A 19,072-nucleotide genomic window follows, 5' to 3' on the forward strand; every position below is an offset into this window, starting at 1 on the left:
CTGTCAAGCCATAACATACGCAAGATGTCTGTCAAATGTAACATACAGAATAATAATTTGGCAAAAACAGTAGTTCAAGATGGGAAATTGAATAAAGATCACATGCAGTTTATAAATCACATGTTTTAAAACACTTTTATAAACTCTAAACTATCATCATAATGTGAACATCAAGTGATTTTTAATTTTTTAAACAAATTATGTATGTTATTTTGACAGACACATACAAATCTTATGTATGTTACTTATGCATACAAATGTTTGACAGACAACACTTAACAATGGATTGTGTCATCAAAAAGCTTCTCCTCACAAAGTGATAGTGCCACAAAGCTAGGTGGAGCTAAATGCTATGTCATGTAGCATAATTAGCTGTATCACCCTAGTTTAGCAGGAATTACAGCACCGTCTTGCGTATGTTATATTTTGACAGACATTTCAAGAAAAATTTTAAAATTGTTATATGTTCAAAAAAGATGGCAGCCACTTACAAATTGATTATAATATGGAGAAATGAAGTTATTAACAATAGATTTACCCTTTAGTTTATGCTTCAAGTCTTTGTTTATAAAAAACTGAGGGACTTCAAAATCAATCAAAAGTTTGACAGACAATAGTAACATACGCAAGGCAAACTTTTAAATCCTTTTCTTGATCTGTTAACTTATAATTCATAATGCCTCTTTCTGTTTTTTTTTTGATTGGTTTACTGCACCATTTTGGGAAACAGGTCACATGAATTTCTATAAGGATCCATAAAAAAAATTAAAAGCTGTTGAAAAAAGGCGTGTCTTGGCATGTTATAAACAAAAGTGTAAAAATAGGCATTTTTACAGCTATTTTTTATTTTTTTTATTATTTAGAGTGAAAGGATTTTACTTAAATTGTGTATGCTATGTCTTTACTACCTAAACTTGCCACTAAACTAGCAAATATTCCATTTCTATAATTATTATTTTAAAAAAAAGATGTCAAAATATATGGCTATAATATGACACCTTAGCATATTTTGAGCCAGCTGCTAGATTTGTTCAGTTTATTTTAGTGCTGATACTACATGGAGTTGAAAGTGGGCAATGTGGCCTACTTTATTTGCAGAGCAAGAATTTATTTTTGGTAGTTGAGGCCCTTGAAAGGATTTGAGAAGAGCATATAAATCTTGTTTATAGCGGTTGCTCATGTGGCTCAGGCTCTGTATGAATTGCTTTGCAGAAGGCTTGATAATATTCTTTCATAGATTGTGGCAATTTTAACGCTAGTGTCAACTTCAATGGGAATGCCAGCTTCATAAAATCAATCAAAGTCACTATATTTGGTATGATAAATTTTTGATTGATTGATTTAACTAGCGTTAGTGTTCATGTTGAAAATCACAATTTCTAAAATTTGTTGTTAACATATTTTTATGGTGTTTGTTAGCCTTACATTTCATGCATGTGCCTTACTGCATTTGTTTGTTTGATGGACGAGGAGTTCACAGTTGTTACATTTAACATTACAATTAGGCTATACATGAAAAGTGTGATATTAATGCAGGAGAAGTGTTGTTGAGAATTAAAGTTAAAAATACAGCTGTAAAAACTGTTCATAATCATGGGTTTGCATGAGAACGCAATATACGCACATGTTCACACACAGACCCTACCCCCCACACACAAACTGCACAGAACATTTATAATGCAGCCATGTTTACGTAGTCACATTGATGAAACATTTGTACAACTAGACTAGTACACATTTATACTTGGTTGCAATTTCAAATCAATTCAGTTAAGTACAGAAAATACATTATACAAACACTCAAAAAATTGTGCCAAATCAATACGCATACACCGGGGCGTTGAAGACTTCTGGGACATGCTGGGTAAGCCAGTAACGCGTCCTAGATTTTACCCAGGTAAATATATTCCTGGTAACAATATATATATGTCTCCTTTGAAAAATAAACATCCGTTTTAAGTGGCAAAAAATTAAATGGAAGCTGCATAGCAATAATAAAGCAATAATTCTGAGAAGAGGTCCCTGTCTAGTGTCGCATGTTTTGTTTACTTCATTATTATTTGTCTAAATTGTTATTTACTAACTATAGCTTGTTTTTTCTCAAGTTGGGAGTAAATGCTGTTTTGGATTTTGTAGTGGCAGATTTGAATCACGCGGGATATCCTAATCCCATGGTGACACAACCGCGTAAACGCACTGATTCAGATCTGCTAAATTGCAAAATCCAACATGGCATTATTCCCAACTTTAGAGACACATTATAAATGTAGATAATAAGCTATAAATAATTAAGTTCATTATTCCTTGCTGCATATATTTTAATAGATTTTGATTCATATTTTCTGTCCATTTCTCTGTCCTTCAGACATTGGTGTTGATGATAGTGACATCAGGTACTATGAGAAGGAACTGGATGAGTTTCATCCGAGGGCTACACGCACCTTGTTCATCGGTAACCTAGACAGATCCATCACTAGAGAAGAACTGAGGGATGCATTTCATAAATTTGGTGACATTGTGGTGAGTATTGAAGCAAAAATGGTCCCATTTATTATGGCATAATTGTTGGTAACCTCTTTTCAATCAAAGAGTTCTAGCAGCTCATGAAGAGACCTGAAGTTGTGGTGTGTGAGTTTTTGGTAGCTGATATGCATTCCATTCAAAAGTCATTCTATAAGCAAACAGGGAATGGGATATACAGTCACTTGTATTTTGACACTCAAAATGTTCGACTTGTTTGTATGTATCAATATTTAGAATATGAGGGAGCGCGGTGGCCAAGAGGAAAGGGCTCTGACTCATAATCGGAAGGTGGCGGGTTCGAGCCCTGGCGAGGCCATCGTGTTGTGCCCTTGAGTAAGGTACTTTATCTCGATTACTCCTCTCCACCCAGGTGTATAAATGGGTACCGGCATTCTTAAATGCTGGGAAAGTAACATACTCGCTTTGGAGGAAGTGTAACGATCCCCCTATAGCAACATTACATGGAGGAGTCTGGCCCAATTGCCAATGAAAGAGAATGGGCACTCCAATCACTGTTTATACAGGATTGCCTCCTTTACCTTATAATCATTATATAGGGTGTATGTAAGTTTAGATTTAAAGAAAATGGGTTTTTTTATATTCATGTACTTTCTTTTGCTCCCAATTTGGTTTACTTTTCAATAGCCTTAGTAACTGGTAGAAGTGCAAACATATTTTGATAAAATTCTATCTACTTTTCTTATCTGACTCAGGACATTGAAATCAAGAAGCCACAAGGAGCCCAACCGTTTGCGTTCCTCCAGTTCTCTGACATTGACAGCGTCGTCAAAGCTCGTAAGACTCTTGATGGTGAATATGTAGGAAAGAACAAAGTAAAACTTGGTTTTGGTAAGAGCATGGCCACCAATTGTATATGGCTGGATAACCTCAGTGAGAAAATGACAGAAAACCAGTTATCAAGATTCTTCACGCTCCGCTGCGGTCCTGTCTCTCGTATCGTCTTGGATAAAAGTCTCGGGAGGGCGCTTGTGTTTTTCTATCAGCTTGATCATGCGCAGAAGACCATGCAAGAGATCAAGAATGGATTGAAAATATCAGGATCAGGAAGGCGGCCCAAGGTTGGTACTAGTTTAGATGAGTGTGTTATAGGATGTATTGGGCTATTCCACTTGAAATACATACACCCCTATGGAAAGTATGCTCTTAATCTCCCACACAGGGGGTAAGATTTAAAATGGAATCACCCATAATTTATGTAACCCCATTTGAAATTCACACTCCTTGTGTGAAAGATTAAGGTCATTATCCACAGCGGGTGTATGAATTTCAACTGGAACAGCCCATTTTATGTTCTTGTATGTTCAAAAGAGCGTAATTCCTTGAGGACCAATTACCAAATAATTACACCCTTGGTGAGTTGTGACCATTGTGGTGAGACAAAAGAGTTGAAATGACATCAATTTTTATTATGTATTTTTATATGTATGTTTCAGGATCATGAATCTGGCAAATGGGGTTTTAGGCAATTGATAAGATAAAAATTGGAAATTGGTTTTCCTTGGTTAATTTTAAGCAAAAAAATCATGTTTTCCATAATATATGAATCATTGTAGTACGGTAATAATAATAATAATAATAATAATGGCACATTCTTATAAAGTGCTTTTAAACAAAGTAGGTCTCATAAAGTCATATCTTCCATAGCGGGTGTATGGATTTCAACTGGACTAACGCGTTGAATCAGATGGCGTCAAATAATGTAAACATGAGATGCACATACTGATGTTCTTTCGCAACTCGCACAACATATCCAGGGCATAAGATAACTGCATTCATGTATCACTGTTCTAAATGTGTCAAATAAAACAACCTAATTTGCCTAGACAAACTTGGCTAATGATACAGTGTCGTGTATTTACTAGCCATATTATTATTAATACCCTGTATACGGTTTCAAAGGCTCCTGTGCGAAAACTGTACATGTAATTTAGCTACTCATATTCATCAAATATGTCGACTGCTCAGTGCCAGAAGTAGGTAAGTGCAATAGCTGCCATGTGTAGATGCCATGTGTAAATGAGTACAATATGTTGCCAAATGTTCCCAGGGCAGCTATTGCACAGTTTGCACTTAACCACTTCTGGCACTGTGCAGTCGTCATAATCATCACAGTTGTCATGAAAGCAATAAAATGAAAGTGCCAAGTACCTATGAACTGGCTAATGTTGAAGTGTCGTGTGTTTCATAGTCGTATTAATACATATTAGGTTTCAAAGCCTCATGTGCTAAAAACTGGACATGTACTTTACATGATCACATTCATCAAATTTGTCATGAACATGATTAAATAAAAAAAAGGACCTATGAACTGACATTTCTGTGTTCTCTTTCGTACAGGTTGATTTTGCGAGTCGTGAGTGCCAAAACCAGTTCTACGACCGGATGGAGAAGACGGTCAGTCCGTGTACAGCCGGAAAGCTCTCCTGGTGGCTCCAGTTATGACAGGAATTACAAGAACTCACCTGGGTAAGTAACTCATTGGCCCCTTAACATGTTTAAAGCAAAACCTCTTATGTAATCTCTTGGCAGTTTTGTTTTAAACATGTTCAAGGGCCACAAGTACATAAGAGGTGTTTCCTGCCCAATGATGTTTTTTAACATTCTTAAGTACGAGTATGTAGTTTCATTGTAGATTTATCCAATTTATTAGAAGCAACTTTTCAGTGAAATTCCAAAAGTGCATTTTAAACGAGTGTGATTTTGGCTGATAGTGAGAGAACCGTCATATGGATGAGATTGTTGATGTTTAGGGCGCAGTACACCAAATCACTACGCGAAAGGTGCAATGGTGAAAAGTATATGGCTACTGGAGACAATGTGGTGTCCTTAGGGACCATGTTCTTTGTGAGGTTGACATGTTCTGATTTAAATGAAAGATGCTAACCTATTAATCACTAAAATAGAAATTATACAAATCAATTTCACAAGAAGTAGGCCCTGCCGGAACAAGTTTTAATGCTAGTTTTGGTGTTGAAATAGCGGCATCCCTTTCCAACTGTTTTTAGTAAAAAAACTGAATCTATAAAGTTAACCAAATTTGAAGCTTAAATGAAAATTCAGTCCTTGATTGATGACATAACAGTGAAAAACTATTGTCACGCGAGAGCAGTTATTTGGTTGTCTGCACCCTTTAAGTCAAATAGCAGCATTTTTGGCTAACAGATATCATTTCTTTTCCCATCCTCTCTTTGCTTAGCGAATTCAGTCGCTACAGTGATTCCTCATCAGGCACCAATCGCCCGAGTCGAAGCAGAAATCGCGGCAGCTACAGCAGCACGGACAGAGGACACTACCACGGACCGGCGCACGGCCAGTTCCCGGATGACAGATTCCCAGCACAGTACTCTCCAAACGACAGCAACGCTTACCGCAATAGGCACTATGACGAGGCGTACACGTCGGGTGCGGGCGAGGGCGATGATTCGTACGAGAAAGAGTTGAGAGAGTACGGTTACCATCAGAAGGAGCGTAAGGAGCAGCAGCATAAAGATAAAAGTGGAAGTGATAGTCCTAGTTATGACAGGTGAGTCTTGTGATTCAGGAGGCTGTTCCAGTTGAATCCATACACCCCCTGTGGAATACACAGGCATGAGAATTTTCCTTTTTTAAAAGGCAATCCTTTTTTTGGGCCCAACTTTCCGCGTTGTTATTTCTTTTAATTTAGCCTGTTTTAAGCATTTTTGAGATGTATTCTCATGCATAAACATGTGACTTCGGTCTTCCACTCACCCAGTGTGAATTTCAAATGGGGTTATCTGAATGGGTGACTCTTTTAAGTCTACTCCCCCCTGTGTGGGAAATTAAGGTCATGTCTTCCATAGGGGTGTATGGATTTCAACTGAATAGCCCAATTTGACTCATTAAATGTTTCATAAGAGACATTGCACAATCTAGGATGTTTTGTTATCTACGTCAATCAAAATAGGTCAAGGTCAATAGGCCTCGATGGTATTTGACCTATTTTTCTATGTTACCTAGGTAACGAAACATCCTAAATTGTGCAATTCTATCTTTATTTGAATTGTTGACTCAAAACGAACATTTTGACACCTCTTTTTCGATGTTTTTGACCCCCATCGAGCCAAAAATGTGACCTTTGACCTTTTTGTTAATAACTCAAGAATGGTACGTTTTTAGGTCAAACTACATTTTCTGAATTTGACCCTGTGTAAATTCCAAGAACGGTGCATCCTAGATAGGTCAAACTATACAATTTCTGAATCCTTATGACTAGAGAATACATTGGAATGGTTTATAACACAATTTGAGCAAGTTTGAAATTTGACCTAAAAGTTTGGTGACCTTTTTCCCGCCAAAAGCTACTAAGGTTTAATTGATATCAGGCATTTTTGCGCAGCACATGAGGTTAAACCAATCAGATAGCCAAGATTAACCTGTTTCAGAATATGTGTTGGATAAAATTGGTTGACTTTTTCACAAATTTGATTTGATTTTAATTTTTGTTTTTGCATAAGGACATAAAAGGTAACTGTAACAAAAGCTACCCACAAAAGTGACATGCCTGGAAAAATAGGGAACTTGGGAATTTGGTTCCAGGGAAATTTTGTGATTTGGAAGGAAATGTTTACATATTAAGGAATAGTGGGAAATGGGGGGAAATCTTAACTATGTTCCCGGGAATTTTTTCCAGCCCTGAAAAGTGATAAAATACTTCCTGTGGTACCCTGCAATGAACTCCAGCTGCAGTGTGCTGTAATTACGTTAAATGTATAACAAGGCAGTGTGGTTCGATTTCATATTCTAAAGTTTCATCAGTTTTTGGTTGGTTTTGATTTTATGTAGCAGCTATATGCTATCACAGTTGAAATCCATACACCCACTATGATGGACGTAACCTTAATCTCCTACTAAGGGTGTGTAGATTTCAAATGGAAAACTATCAAAATAATTGTTTGTTTGTCCTCCACAGCTTTGAAAGAGAACGTGCGGGCGGGCGGATCTTTTTTTTTTTTTTTTTTTCGGATTTGGCGCATTCCTGGACCTAGCTAGAGCTAAATGCTACAATCATTCATGGTGACAAGTTTCAACTTTGCATATTGAAGACACAAAATGTTTTTGGGGGGCTTTTTTAATTTTCAACCATGGAAGATCTTAGTATTTTATTTAGCTCTAGCTAGGTCCAGAGATACTCCAAATCTGAAAAAAAATTGAATTTTACTTATTTTTATTTTAAAAAAAAATTGGAAAAAAAAATATTTGGTCAGGCCTTAATCTGAGGAGCGGGCGGTGGAGGACAAACAAGCAACTTTTTTTTTTTGGCCTTATAGTCTGAAATATCTACCTCAAGCCGCCAGCACTAGCTTTGAAGTTCAGCGTGTTCTGCGTTAGCTTAGCATTAGTTACTTGGTGTGTGTACATACTTTTACGCGCGTGATCAACGTGTCGCATATGTACACGCAAGAAACTGCGCTAAGCCAACGCAGCACATGCTGAACTTCAAAGATAGTGCCGGTGACTCGAGGTAGATATATATAAAATATTAACTGTCTATGAGTGATGGTGAAATATATCACGAGGTGAAGATAGATTGTTCCATTCCACGAGCCGAACGGCGAGTTGAATGGAACAACATATCTTTCACCGAGTGATTATATTTCGACCATTACACGAATTTAAGACAGTTAATATTTGTTTTATATCATTCGTAGATAAATTCTTTTACTAAAATACTATTGAAGGTAGGAAATACATTTTTTCATCAACATAACACCATGTTTTGCCGTGATATACTTCACATTTTGAGGTCCACCCCCTAACTAAATCGGCGAGTCAGCGCACGGCTTGGCGCAGGCGCACTACGGCGCAGCACTATGATAGTAAAAACTATCACACGGAGAGGGTGACTGTAAAAATGATAAATGGTAATCAACCAATGAACTGTCTAGAATTTATGTATGAGTGATATACAGACTATATATGATAGAGTAGACCTTCCTCTTTGAATAGCCCAATATATAGCCTAATTTACTAATAATTTGTTCTACTCTTTGTACAGGACATTACCACCACCTAGTAGAAGAAGACGAAGTGACAGCGTAGATTCTCAGGATCCCTCACCAACTCATAGTCCATACAGGAGCAAAAGTGGTAGTCCTGTATCATTCAAGAAGAAAAGAGCACCTCGTAGTACTGTAACTGTGCAAAACAAAGACGGTTCACAAACACCTATACCTCGCTCGCCGTCACCGACTGGCTCACACCGGTCGGATCGGCTAGGTAAAGGACACATGTTCGACGATTCTGATGAGCGTGGCTCATCCGCGGAACGTGGTGAATCACGTGGAAAACTGAAACCTAAATCCTACAGAAAAGATTACCTCAGTAGTTGTAATACCACTCCGAGAGTGAAAGACTCAGACGATGAAAAGTCTGTCAAATCTGTACTCAGTGATAAGTCCTCCAAAGGAAGGAGAGACAGGGAGATGAGTGTAGAAAGTAAAGAAAGAACTAAAGATAAAAAGTTGATACGTGATGGAAGATTATCAGATGATTTTGCAGAAGAATTTCAAAAAATGAAGGAGAAAAAGAAGAAAGCAGATCTTTTGAAAGCGAAGAAAACCAACGATTTAATCGAGAGGACTAGTGAAATCAAATTTGAAATATCGAGACCGGTTGTTGGGTTTGAGCCCAAATTGCACTCAGGCGTTCCGTCTGTTGATGGAGAAATTCCGCTCAAGCGGCGGCGTTTGGACACAGAACAGTTATCATCTGTTGTGTCATCTGTAAATGTGGTGTCATCTGTTGTAGTCGCTCCTGAGGAGAGCGAAATGCAGCGGAAATTGGAAGCACGTAAGAAACGTTTTGAAGTTAATAACCCTGTGCAACTGAGGAAAAAAGGACCTAAATCTGTGATCAGTAAACCTGTGGAATATAAGGATAATATTGCTAAGAATGAAAGTGTGTTAGAACATGATACGAGGACAGTCGTTGATAGTCATGGCAGACTTGGTAAAGATAAACCAGACAGAACGTTTGTGAAATTTGGCGTGGCTTTGCACACAGACCACGCCGAATTTTCACCGGTGCGGGATATTACTATGGAATATACGTCAGATGCCAAAGCTGTACGACCTGATTTGGATAAGAAGATCGATGAATTTTCAGCCGCTGGGAATTTTGTTGAAAAATACCTCAAATCACCACGGATGGATAAGTCACCGCGCGAGAAGCATATCTCACATTCCAGTTTACATGCGAATCAAGTGCGCATTGGACACTTATTAGATATTGATTCTGAACCAGGGAGTTCTAGTGATACCCCTTTATCTGATGAAGAGACTACGCCTAGGCTTTCAGATGAGCTGTTTCCAAGTAAGCACAGACCGAGAAGGTCTTGTAGCTCAGGAGGATCTGCTTGCAGTCCTCGGTCTGTTCTTCAAGATGTGTTTGATAAACCTCAAATTGATAGCAGTCAGAGCTATCGCAAACAGATGGAACAAGCGCGTAAGTCATTTGAGCGGGAACGCGAACAGCAAGAGAAAGATCCGGATTCTAATCAGGAAAAACATGATACCTCAGATAGTAGACATAGTGACAAGAAATCCGATCAGGATTATTCTGTTGATGGAATACCGTGGAAACTTATCCCTTTGGATCTCCCAGCATTTATACCAAAGAAACTGCGAAAGTTGCCAGAATCACTCCCTCACCTTGTACCCGATGGCGACTTAAAACGCAATAGACACCGTAACGACAGTCGCAAGTTCAGTCGACTCTCTTGCGCGATTTCGCCGCAGGAGAAAAAAGGAAGAACTGAAAATAGAAAGTACACTAGCAGAACAAGGTTTACTCAGTGTGCAAGAAAAGAGCAAGAACACTTTAGAAACTCCTTCCACGTCATTATCACTTGATATTGGCTTAGCAACGGAAGGAGGACCGGAGTCAAATCTTCCTCTTTTATCACCAAAACCTTTAATCACACCAATAACTGTTACTGTCAGTGAAATGTCGCCCACGTCAGCAGCTCCACATCTGAGTCCCGCAGTGACGCCCATGAAATCTGACCGACCTGTGTTGTCTGTGTCTGAACTGTTTCCCAAAGCGGATACTCTTGAAACACCTGTAGTAGTGCAATCATCGTCAAATAGTCCTAAAGTGTTAGAAACAATTAGTAGTAGCAATCTCAATGGACCAATTTCAGGTTTTACCACCACCAGCAGCACACCACCGTCTCTAGGATTATTATCTAGAAACGTGTTTGCAAAAAATAACGGAGAGGAGGTTATGACTGTGGCAAAAACCACCCCGGAACTTGTGCAAAAGAACAGTCTTGGTCTGGACGATAAACTGGACCTTGGTATCATCGAGGATACATTGTTACCTTCCTCGGAAGAGGAAATTAGCCGACGAGCTGCTGGGTCAAAATCCATCAGCTTTCACATCTGTGTTGAGTAAAGTCCCTACTAATAAAACATTTACCTTTATGCCAACAATAACCAGGGAAAAACTCAATTTGGAAACAAGTTTGAGAGAGCAGCGGTCGAGCACCGGCACCCCACCTCTCACACCTGTGACACCCAGTACTCCACTCACTCCAAACGCACCTTTAGATCTCGCGAAAGGTGAGCCAAAAATGAAAAGATTGATTGGTAGAATCAAAAAGAAAGCCAAAAGTGTTGAATCCAGTGGAGTTACTGACGAAAACAATAAGCAGGAAAGTGAAGATAAAATGCTAATGCGGAAAAGGATTAGTATCTTTGATCAGGACTATGAAAGACTGCAACATATTGCGTCCAAAGTACACACGGTACAGAAAATAAAGGTGGGGAAGCAATGGGTACCGACGTGGTAAAAAACGAACCTCAAAATGAAACTGCAGCTGTTGTAGGGGAGACGGCTACTTCCCGCTGGCGGGATAGCAAACCAGTCTCCCTCACGCCACGTCACTCTAGTTCTCCGGACTTATTAGGGAGCAGCATTAATTCATTATCATCAACCACTATTTCCATCTCAACCACTGAGGCAGGCTCAACTTTGTTAACATCGCCCACTTTGAATTTAGTAAGAAGTGACGGTGGGCTTAGTGGTGGCACGGCTTCTCTTATGAAGACGCCACTTGCATCGACTAAAGATGCATCGCCAATGCCAAGTATTCTGAAGGTGAAACCATTTTATCATTCAAAAGATCCGCTGGGGTTAATGGCATCCAATAAAGATGGCATAGCAAGTGTCATAACAAGTGAAGCGTCAAGCGAACGTCTGCTGACTGTTGAAATCACAAAAACGGATGATCCGATCAAACCCAAATCCATTTTGAAAAGTCCAACATTACCGATACCAATCATAAAGCCCACACCAGTGGTGGAGTCACAAAAACCTGTGGTAGTGAAAGTAGAGCAAGACGGGGGCAATGATAAAGCGGCAATTGATATACAAAAATGTATCAAAACGGAGAACAAATGCAGCGATAATGTCAACATAGTGAAACCTGGCAAGGCATTGATTACAAATTCAACATCTCAAGATTCCACTGAGGAAATATCAATTAAGAAAGAATTGGTAATAAAAAAGGAAAATAAGCCTGTGGTCGAGTCTAAGCCGGACATAACAAATAAAATTAACAAATTAGCTGAAATGGATGAAAAAAATACCTCTAGTTCTAAAAGTAACCTTGAAGTTGTTGCTGGCAAGGCCGAGCTTGGTGGCAAATCGGAAACGGGGAAACCCGAGATCCCTACCCAGTCGGAAATTACGACAGCAACGTCAAAGTCCGGTGTGAGCACAAAAGCAGTAGCATCAGTGAAACCAGCGTCAAAACCTGTTGCAAACAAACCAATGACGGATCCAAAAAACACTGTAGGAAAGGGGCCTCCTATTAAGTCAGGTCCAATAGCAAAAATAACTGGGCAAACTAAACCAAGCACTGCAGTCAAATCATCACTTGCTAAACCTAAAACTGTTCAGTCAACAACATCGTCAAAACCAGCACCAAACAAGCCAGTTGCTCCATCAAAATCCAGCACAAGTAAACCTGCCGCTAAGCCAGCAGCAACTAGCAAGTCTGATGGTAGTAAACCATCGAGCAGCAGTTGTGCAACTAAACCTAGCAACACTGCTAAGCCAAGTACATCCAAACCATCTGCTAAAACTCCACCAGTGAAATCGCCGACTAAGAAGATGCCTGTCAAAGGAACATCCACTGGTAGCTCCACCTCATCAAAATCAACCTCATCAAAAGAGTCGGTACAGAAGGGTGCTAAAGATACTGCTACAAAGCCAACTGGAAGTAAAGATTCAAAGTCTGGAGCTCCAAAAGAAAGTACTATCCAGAAGCCTGCAAGTAGTAAAGATGCTCCGCATAAACCAAGCACCAAAGATAAGCCATCTTTTGCAAAAAAAAAAAAAAAAACAGTCAGCAAGGAAAGTAGTAAAAGTTCTAAAGACGGATCGCAGAAATCGCTTGCATCCAAATCTAGCAATCTGTCAAAAGATAGCTTATCTAAAACAAGTACTTCAAAAGATAGCTCCCAAAAGGCGGCAAGTAAAGAAGGGATAACGAAGAAGTCATCATCTACTTACTTGTCAAAAGATGGCAGTAAAGTTAGCAAAGAGACCGAGAAATCAAAAGGGAAAGAAAGTTCCTCAAAAGATAACAAAGAGAGTACATCAAAAGAATGTAAAGATGGTGGTAGCAAAGATGAGAAACAATCCACAGACAAAAAGAAAACGGAAAAACCTAAGCATGGGAACAAACAGGATGGAAACAAAAGTGGTTCCAAAACTTCAGATGGGAAATCGTCAAAGACAAAGTCAGAGAAGAGTAAACCGGTGCCGGAAGCCAAACCTACAGAGTTCAAAAATATGTATGACAGTGTTAAATCAGCATCTGAAATGAGGAAATCAAAGATGAGGGACGATGAGAGTAGCGATAAACATTCACAGGAGTCGAAGGCTAGTGATAAAACCAAAGAGAAGGGCAAAGATAAACTATCAGGTGAAAAGACGAAGGGAAAAGAGAAGGAAAAGGTCAAAGAAAAGGTGAAAGAGAAACCAGAAAAGAAAGAAAAGGAGAAGGTGAAAGAAAAGGTAAAGGAAAAGGAAAAAGAAAAAGTCAAACAAAAGGAGAAGGAAAACAAGAAAGCAAAAGAGCAGGAGAAAAGTAAACCAAAAGGAAAAGACAAATTTAAGAAAATGAAATTACTAGCTCAAGATTCATTTGATTCGGGTGATGACAGTGATCTTTCTTTACCTAAGACAAAACCAAAGTCTAACAAAGGTTCAGCAAAAGGAGGGGTCGCTGCACTCATGTTTGAAATGGTGTCCGACTATGAAAGCGAAGATTCTGAAACAGAGTTACAAATGTTGGCAAAAGCGAGGAAGAATAAGAAAAGTCAACCGAGTAAGGAAAAAAAAGTAAAAGTCGCGCCATTTACGACTCAGATGATTCCGATGAAGACGAGAGCGTGGATTTACCTGTGCAGCAATCAGCGGATATTTACTCTACGGAAGACAGCAATGAGAATGATCAGGATACGAGTGATGTTGGGGAAAGTAGTAGAGTAGATTCTTTCCCAGATAGCGAGTATGATGAAATGGAGGTATCGTCCAAAAGCAGTAAGGAGGTCGAAGTATCTTCTGTGAGTAGTAAGGAGCCGGAAGTATTATCCAAAAGGAGTAAAGAGACGACTGATGTATCCTCCAAAAGTTCCAAAAGTAGTAAAGAGACAACTGAAGTAACTTCCAAAAGTAGTAAGGACACTGAAGTTTCTTCCAAAAGTAATAAGGACGCTGAAGTATCTTCCAAAGGTAGTAAGAAAACCAAAACTACGCATACCAAACCCAAGAAACTACCTGAGCCTGAACCTGAACCGGAAATTCCATCCGAGCCGGAACCAGAACCAGAAGATATCCCAGAACCTCCAGAACCTGAAGAAAAAACTGCACCACAGACATCGTCAAAACCAAAAGATAAAGAGGACAAGAAGAAGAAGAAAAAGAAAGAAAAGGAAAAAGATAAGAAAGAGAAGAAGGACAAGAAAGAAAAGAAAGTTGAAGAGAAAGCTGCTAAAGAAAAAGAGAAAGAAAAGAGAAAGAAAAGATAAAATTAGTCATCAATCAAAGCCTGATAAAGATGCGGAGGCAGGGGATAAGAGCCCACCTGATACACCTGTTGAAGAAAAGAAATTTGGTAAATACAGTTTAGCTGCTCGGTTGCAACATCACAGGGAGAAACTGGAAGCTAAAGCTGAGGAAATAGCAGAGAAGGAGAAAATTGCCAAGGCTAAACAAAAGGAGGAGACAAAAGTGGAGAAGAAAGAGAGGAAGGCAGGAAAAGATGGAGAGAAAGAGGAGGGTAAAAAGCGCAAGTCGAAGAAGAACAAGTCAAGTAAAGAGAAAATAATTGAGGAAAGTCAGCCGACATCAACTGATGATAAAACAGATGTATGGCGCCAATTCTGAGAGAATATACAGCAGAGAAGAGCATGGAGAAGAACAGCGAAAAGAACAATGAAAAGAGCAGCGAAAAGAGCAGCGAGAAGAGTAGCGAGAAGAGCAGCGAAAAGAGTAGCGAAAAGAGCAGCAAGGATGTTGAAAAGGAAAGAGCAAAAGAGAAAGTCTTAGAAAAGGAAAGTGATGAAATGGAAGGTCTTGAGTCGGAAGAGACATTAGAAATCCAGTCATTGATGGAAGAAACCAAGAAGCAAGTGACCAAGAAACCAGTTCTTGCACCAGAAACCAATGCCACTTTGCAGATGGACATGGAACCGCCGCGTAAAGACAAGAAGAAGCACTCGAAAACGCCGAAAAAGAAATCAAAGAAAGACAAAGGCAGCAAATCATCTCATGCGGATCATGAAGAGGAAGTGAGCCGAGTGGCAAGCGAGGCAGATGTAGATGAAACTATCGATGCCGTTGTGGCGAAAGCAGAAGCTGCTTTCATGGAGAAAGAAGGGAGAGAGGAAAAGAATGCTTCATTGATTGATTCGGATACTAATATTGATAAAGCTGTTCTCTTCCCAAGTTTAGATGTCACAGAGACAGTGGTAGAAGAGGTTATAACAGAGGAACCTGTCAAGAAGAGTGAAAAGAAAGAAAAGTCTAAGAAGGCAAAGAAGAGGAAGAAACATCACAAGCATCGTGATGAAGAGGAGAGGGGAGAGAAGCGGAGAAAGATCGTAGAAGATGAGGAGGAGGATGATATTCCGGTGTTGCCTGTGATTGATGAAGATATGGACAATGATGATGTGCTGGCAAAGATACCGGTTGAAGAGAAAGTGGAATCGAATGAAAGTGACTTCAAGCCGGTGGAAGAAGACAGCATGGACAAGTTTGAAATGTCTAAAGAAGATGATACTGTACCAGTGTATATGGACAAAGATCCATTGCAGTTGGAAAGCTTGATCATCGCCAGCGCTGAAGAACGCAAGTTACCAGAACTTGACAGTACCTCCACAAACACGCCTCAGGACAGCGACGATCTGGATGCTGATAAGATGCCGAGCGCCAAACGACCAAAAATGGAAGAAACCAATGCAAGAGATTTTGTGGAGGAGACTAAATTAGCCACAAGTTTCTTGGAGGAACATGCGGATGAGATTGAATTAGAATCACCTATTATTCCAGCGTTAGAAACAGGAATTAGTAAAGTAGAAACCGACCTGGCTGTTGAAACATTGAAAGCTGCGGAACAACAAGATGTTATTCAGCCGATAATGATGGAACCAGCAAAGCCAGATGTTAGTTCTCTATTACAAGTACAACCACAACCAATAATACAGGCTATACAGCAGTGTATTGAGACTGTACCTGTTGTGGAAGCAACAAACACAGAACTGAGTTCCCTTGAAGAAGAAATGCTACAGAAAGCTGCAGCTGCTGAGATATCATCAGAAAAAGTAACTACTACTACTCCTCCACAAAGCAAACCAGCTGAGCCACCAGCAGAAGCAGTCGTCGAAAAATCACCGGAAATACCCATTTCAAGTCCGTTGCACATAGCCGAACCATTGACGCCAAAGGGAGGGCGGAGAGGACGAAGAGGACGTAAAACAAAAGCACAGAAAGAGAAAGAGAAGAAGACAGAAGCAGAGGCTAAGGCACGTTTAGCTGCTGAGAAAGCCAAGATAGAACAGGAAAAACTTGCTGCTGCTAAAACTCAAGCCAGTTCTGAAATCAAGTCGCCTGAACAGAGTGGACAGTTGGAGCTACGGTTTGACCAGTCATTACAATCACCGGAAGGAGTTGCTAGTGGTATGGTTGTTACTGCACAGGCACCGAAACCCGATGGTGTGAAACCAGAGTTAGAAATTGAGGATGCCATCGCTGAGAAGGAAGAAACTGAAGCGGCTGTTGCAAACATATTAGTGGCTGAAGAGCCATCGCAGCTTGATGTGTCGCAAGATACTTGCACTATCGAGAGAGGAATAGATATTGCACCAAAGCCGTCAATACCAGAACCACCACAACAAACCAAAGAAGTCGTAGTTCCACCTCCTCCTCCGCAGGCTCCGCCAGCACCACCTATGCCAGGACCAGTAACGGCACAAGTACTAACACCAAAGCCACCTGTTATTGTTCAAGAATCAGTTGTGAAGCCACTGCCTGTTGCTGTGCCCAAGCAGAAACCACTTGTTCATGTGCTACCACCTCAACCAGCTCCTCCCCAGACCAGACCGGTCACTCAGGCTATAGCACAAACAGCAATTTATCCTGCTCTACCGCCCCTGTGCCATCTGTACCGCCGCAAGTGCCCCAGATACATATCAAGCCAATAGAACCACCTAAGCATGAGGTAAAGCCTGTAGCTGAACTGAGAAAGGAAACTCACAAGGAGCACAAAGAGCATAGAGAGTCCAAGGAGCATAGAGAGCACAAGGAGCATAAAGAGCACAAGGAGCATAAAGAGCCCAAGGAGCATAGAGAACCCAGGGAGCATAGAGAGCCCAAGGAGCATAAAGAGCCCAAGGAGCATAAAGAACACAAGGAGCATAAAGAGCACAAGGAGCATAAAGAGCACAAGGAGCGTAAAGAGCCCAAGGAGCATAAAGATGGTAAAAAACACAAGGACCATAAACAGCCCAAGGAGCATAAAGAGCCCAAGGAGCATAAAGAGTCCAAGGAGCATAAAGAACCCAAGGAGCATAAAGAGCCCAAGGAGCGTGCTACATACAGCCAAGGGCGAACTAAAGAAGGCAAGATCATTCTGACTAGGAATCGATCCATGTCCATCACAGCAGCCGAACCGGCAAAAGACTTCAGTGTGTTTGATTTTGATGAAGATGAAGAGAGTAAACCAGAGACACCAAGGAAGGGTAAAGGCACCGAACGTAGTCTGAGTAATCCTGAGGGACAGACCAAACCAATGTCAAGTCACCCTGCACCAAGTCACCCTGCACCAAGTCACCCTACCCCAAGTCACACTGCACCAAATAATACTGCGCCAAGTCAAACTGCACCAATTCAGACTGCACCAAGTCAAACTGCGCCAAGTCACACTGTTGAAAAAGAGCCACCTGCACATGATCATCCTGCACGTGAGCCACCTGTACGTGAGCCACCTGTACGTGAGCCACCTGTACGTGAGCCGCCTGCACGTGAGCCGCCTACACGTGAGCTACCGACACGTGAGCTACCGACACGTGAGCCGTCTGCACGTCAAGCAACATTATCAGCAACACAAAAGCTTGAACAACTGAAAGCAGCAAACCAACCGACACACAGTACTGCTGTCTCACCACGTCACATGCAGACAAGATCGGCCACATCGGCTGCAGCAGGACCACCTAGCGTTCGAACTCGTTCTCAAGCAGCTTTGAAACCCGATGTGTATGACTTCCCATCAAGTCCAAGCCCATCAGAAAGATCACCTGGTCGGTCACCATCAACAAGACGTACTAGAGGTCGTGGACGGGGTAGAGCTAACAGTAGAGGTCGTGGCGGTGCAGGAAGAGGTCGTGGTGCTGCTGCAGCAGCAGCTAAAGATGAGACTCCCGAGCCTGTACCGGGTGTGTCTGAAGTTCCACCTGCTGATGAGACGGCACCGGTGCCAACTTCTCAAACAGTCACTGAACCAACACCATCATTACCATTAAAACCAAGTCAATCTGTTGTACCAAAATCAAATCAATCTGCTGCACCAAAACCAAGTCAGTCTGTTACACCAAAACCAAGTCAGTCTCTTACACCAAAATCAAGCCAGTCGGTTACACCAAAATCAAGTCAATCTGTTGCAGTGTCAGCAGCAACACCAGCACCGGCAATATCTGTGACAGCAAATAAAACTCCAGTGATACCAAGTCTAGCTAGCTCAACAGCGATGCTAACCCAAGTTATTACAACAGTAACACAGAGTCTGGCTAAAACTATTGTCACTAGTGTACCAACACCAGCCACAAAGATCTCCGATATGATTAAATCCATTCCAATTACATCTGTCAGTCAGTTCAAAGCTGGTCAACCACCTATTGGCTTTCCAGGATCAACTATGTATCCAGGTCCTCTTACCCACAGTATGACTACAGTTACAACGGCACCTACTGCTGCATCAAAACACAGGTCACCAGTGCAA

At 40.7% G+C, this 19,072-nt stretch overlaps 1 protein-coding gene across 1 annotated transcript in view; it reads left to right on the forward strand.

The window, feature by feature from the left end:
• LOC140141686 (uncharacterized) overlaps window positions 1–19,072 on the forward strand; it is an 80,065-nt gene that overhangs the window by 53,078 nt on the left and 7,915 nt on the right. Inside the window, 13 exon segments of the mRNA XM_072163598.1 lie at window positions 2,366–2,520; window positions 3,237–3,602; window positions 4,882–4,944; window positions 4,946–5,010; window positions 5,750–6,067; window positions 8,561–10,274; window positions 10,276–10,959; window positions 10,961–11,334; window positions 11,337–14,064; window positions 14,067–14,602; window positions 14,730–14,890; window positions 14,938–17,270; window positions 17,273–19,072. Of these exon segments, the coding sequence (XP_072019699.1) occupies window positions 2,366–2,520; window positions 3,237–3,602; window positions 4,882–4,944; window positions 4,946–5,010; window positions 5,750–6,067; window positions 8,561–10,274; window positions 10,276–10,959; window positions 10,961–11,334; window positions 11,337–14,064; window positions 14,067–14,602; window positions 14,730–14,890; window positions 14,938–17,270; window positions 17,273–19,072 (11,297 nt within the window).

The sequence above is a fragment of the Amphiura filiformis genome, chromosome 19, assembly GCF_039555335.1.
Source record: "Amphiura filiformis chromosome 19, Afil_fr2py, whole genome shotgun sequence".
Taxonomy (NCBI): domain Eukaryota; kingdom Metazoa; phylum Echinodermata; class Ophiuroidea; order Amphilepidida; family Amphiuridae; genus Amphiura; species Amphiura filiformis.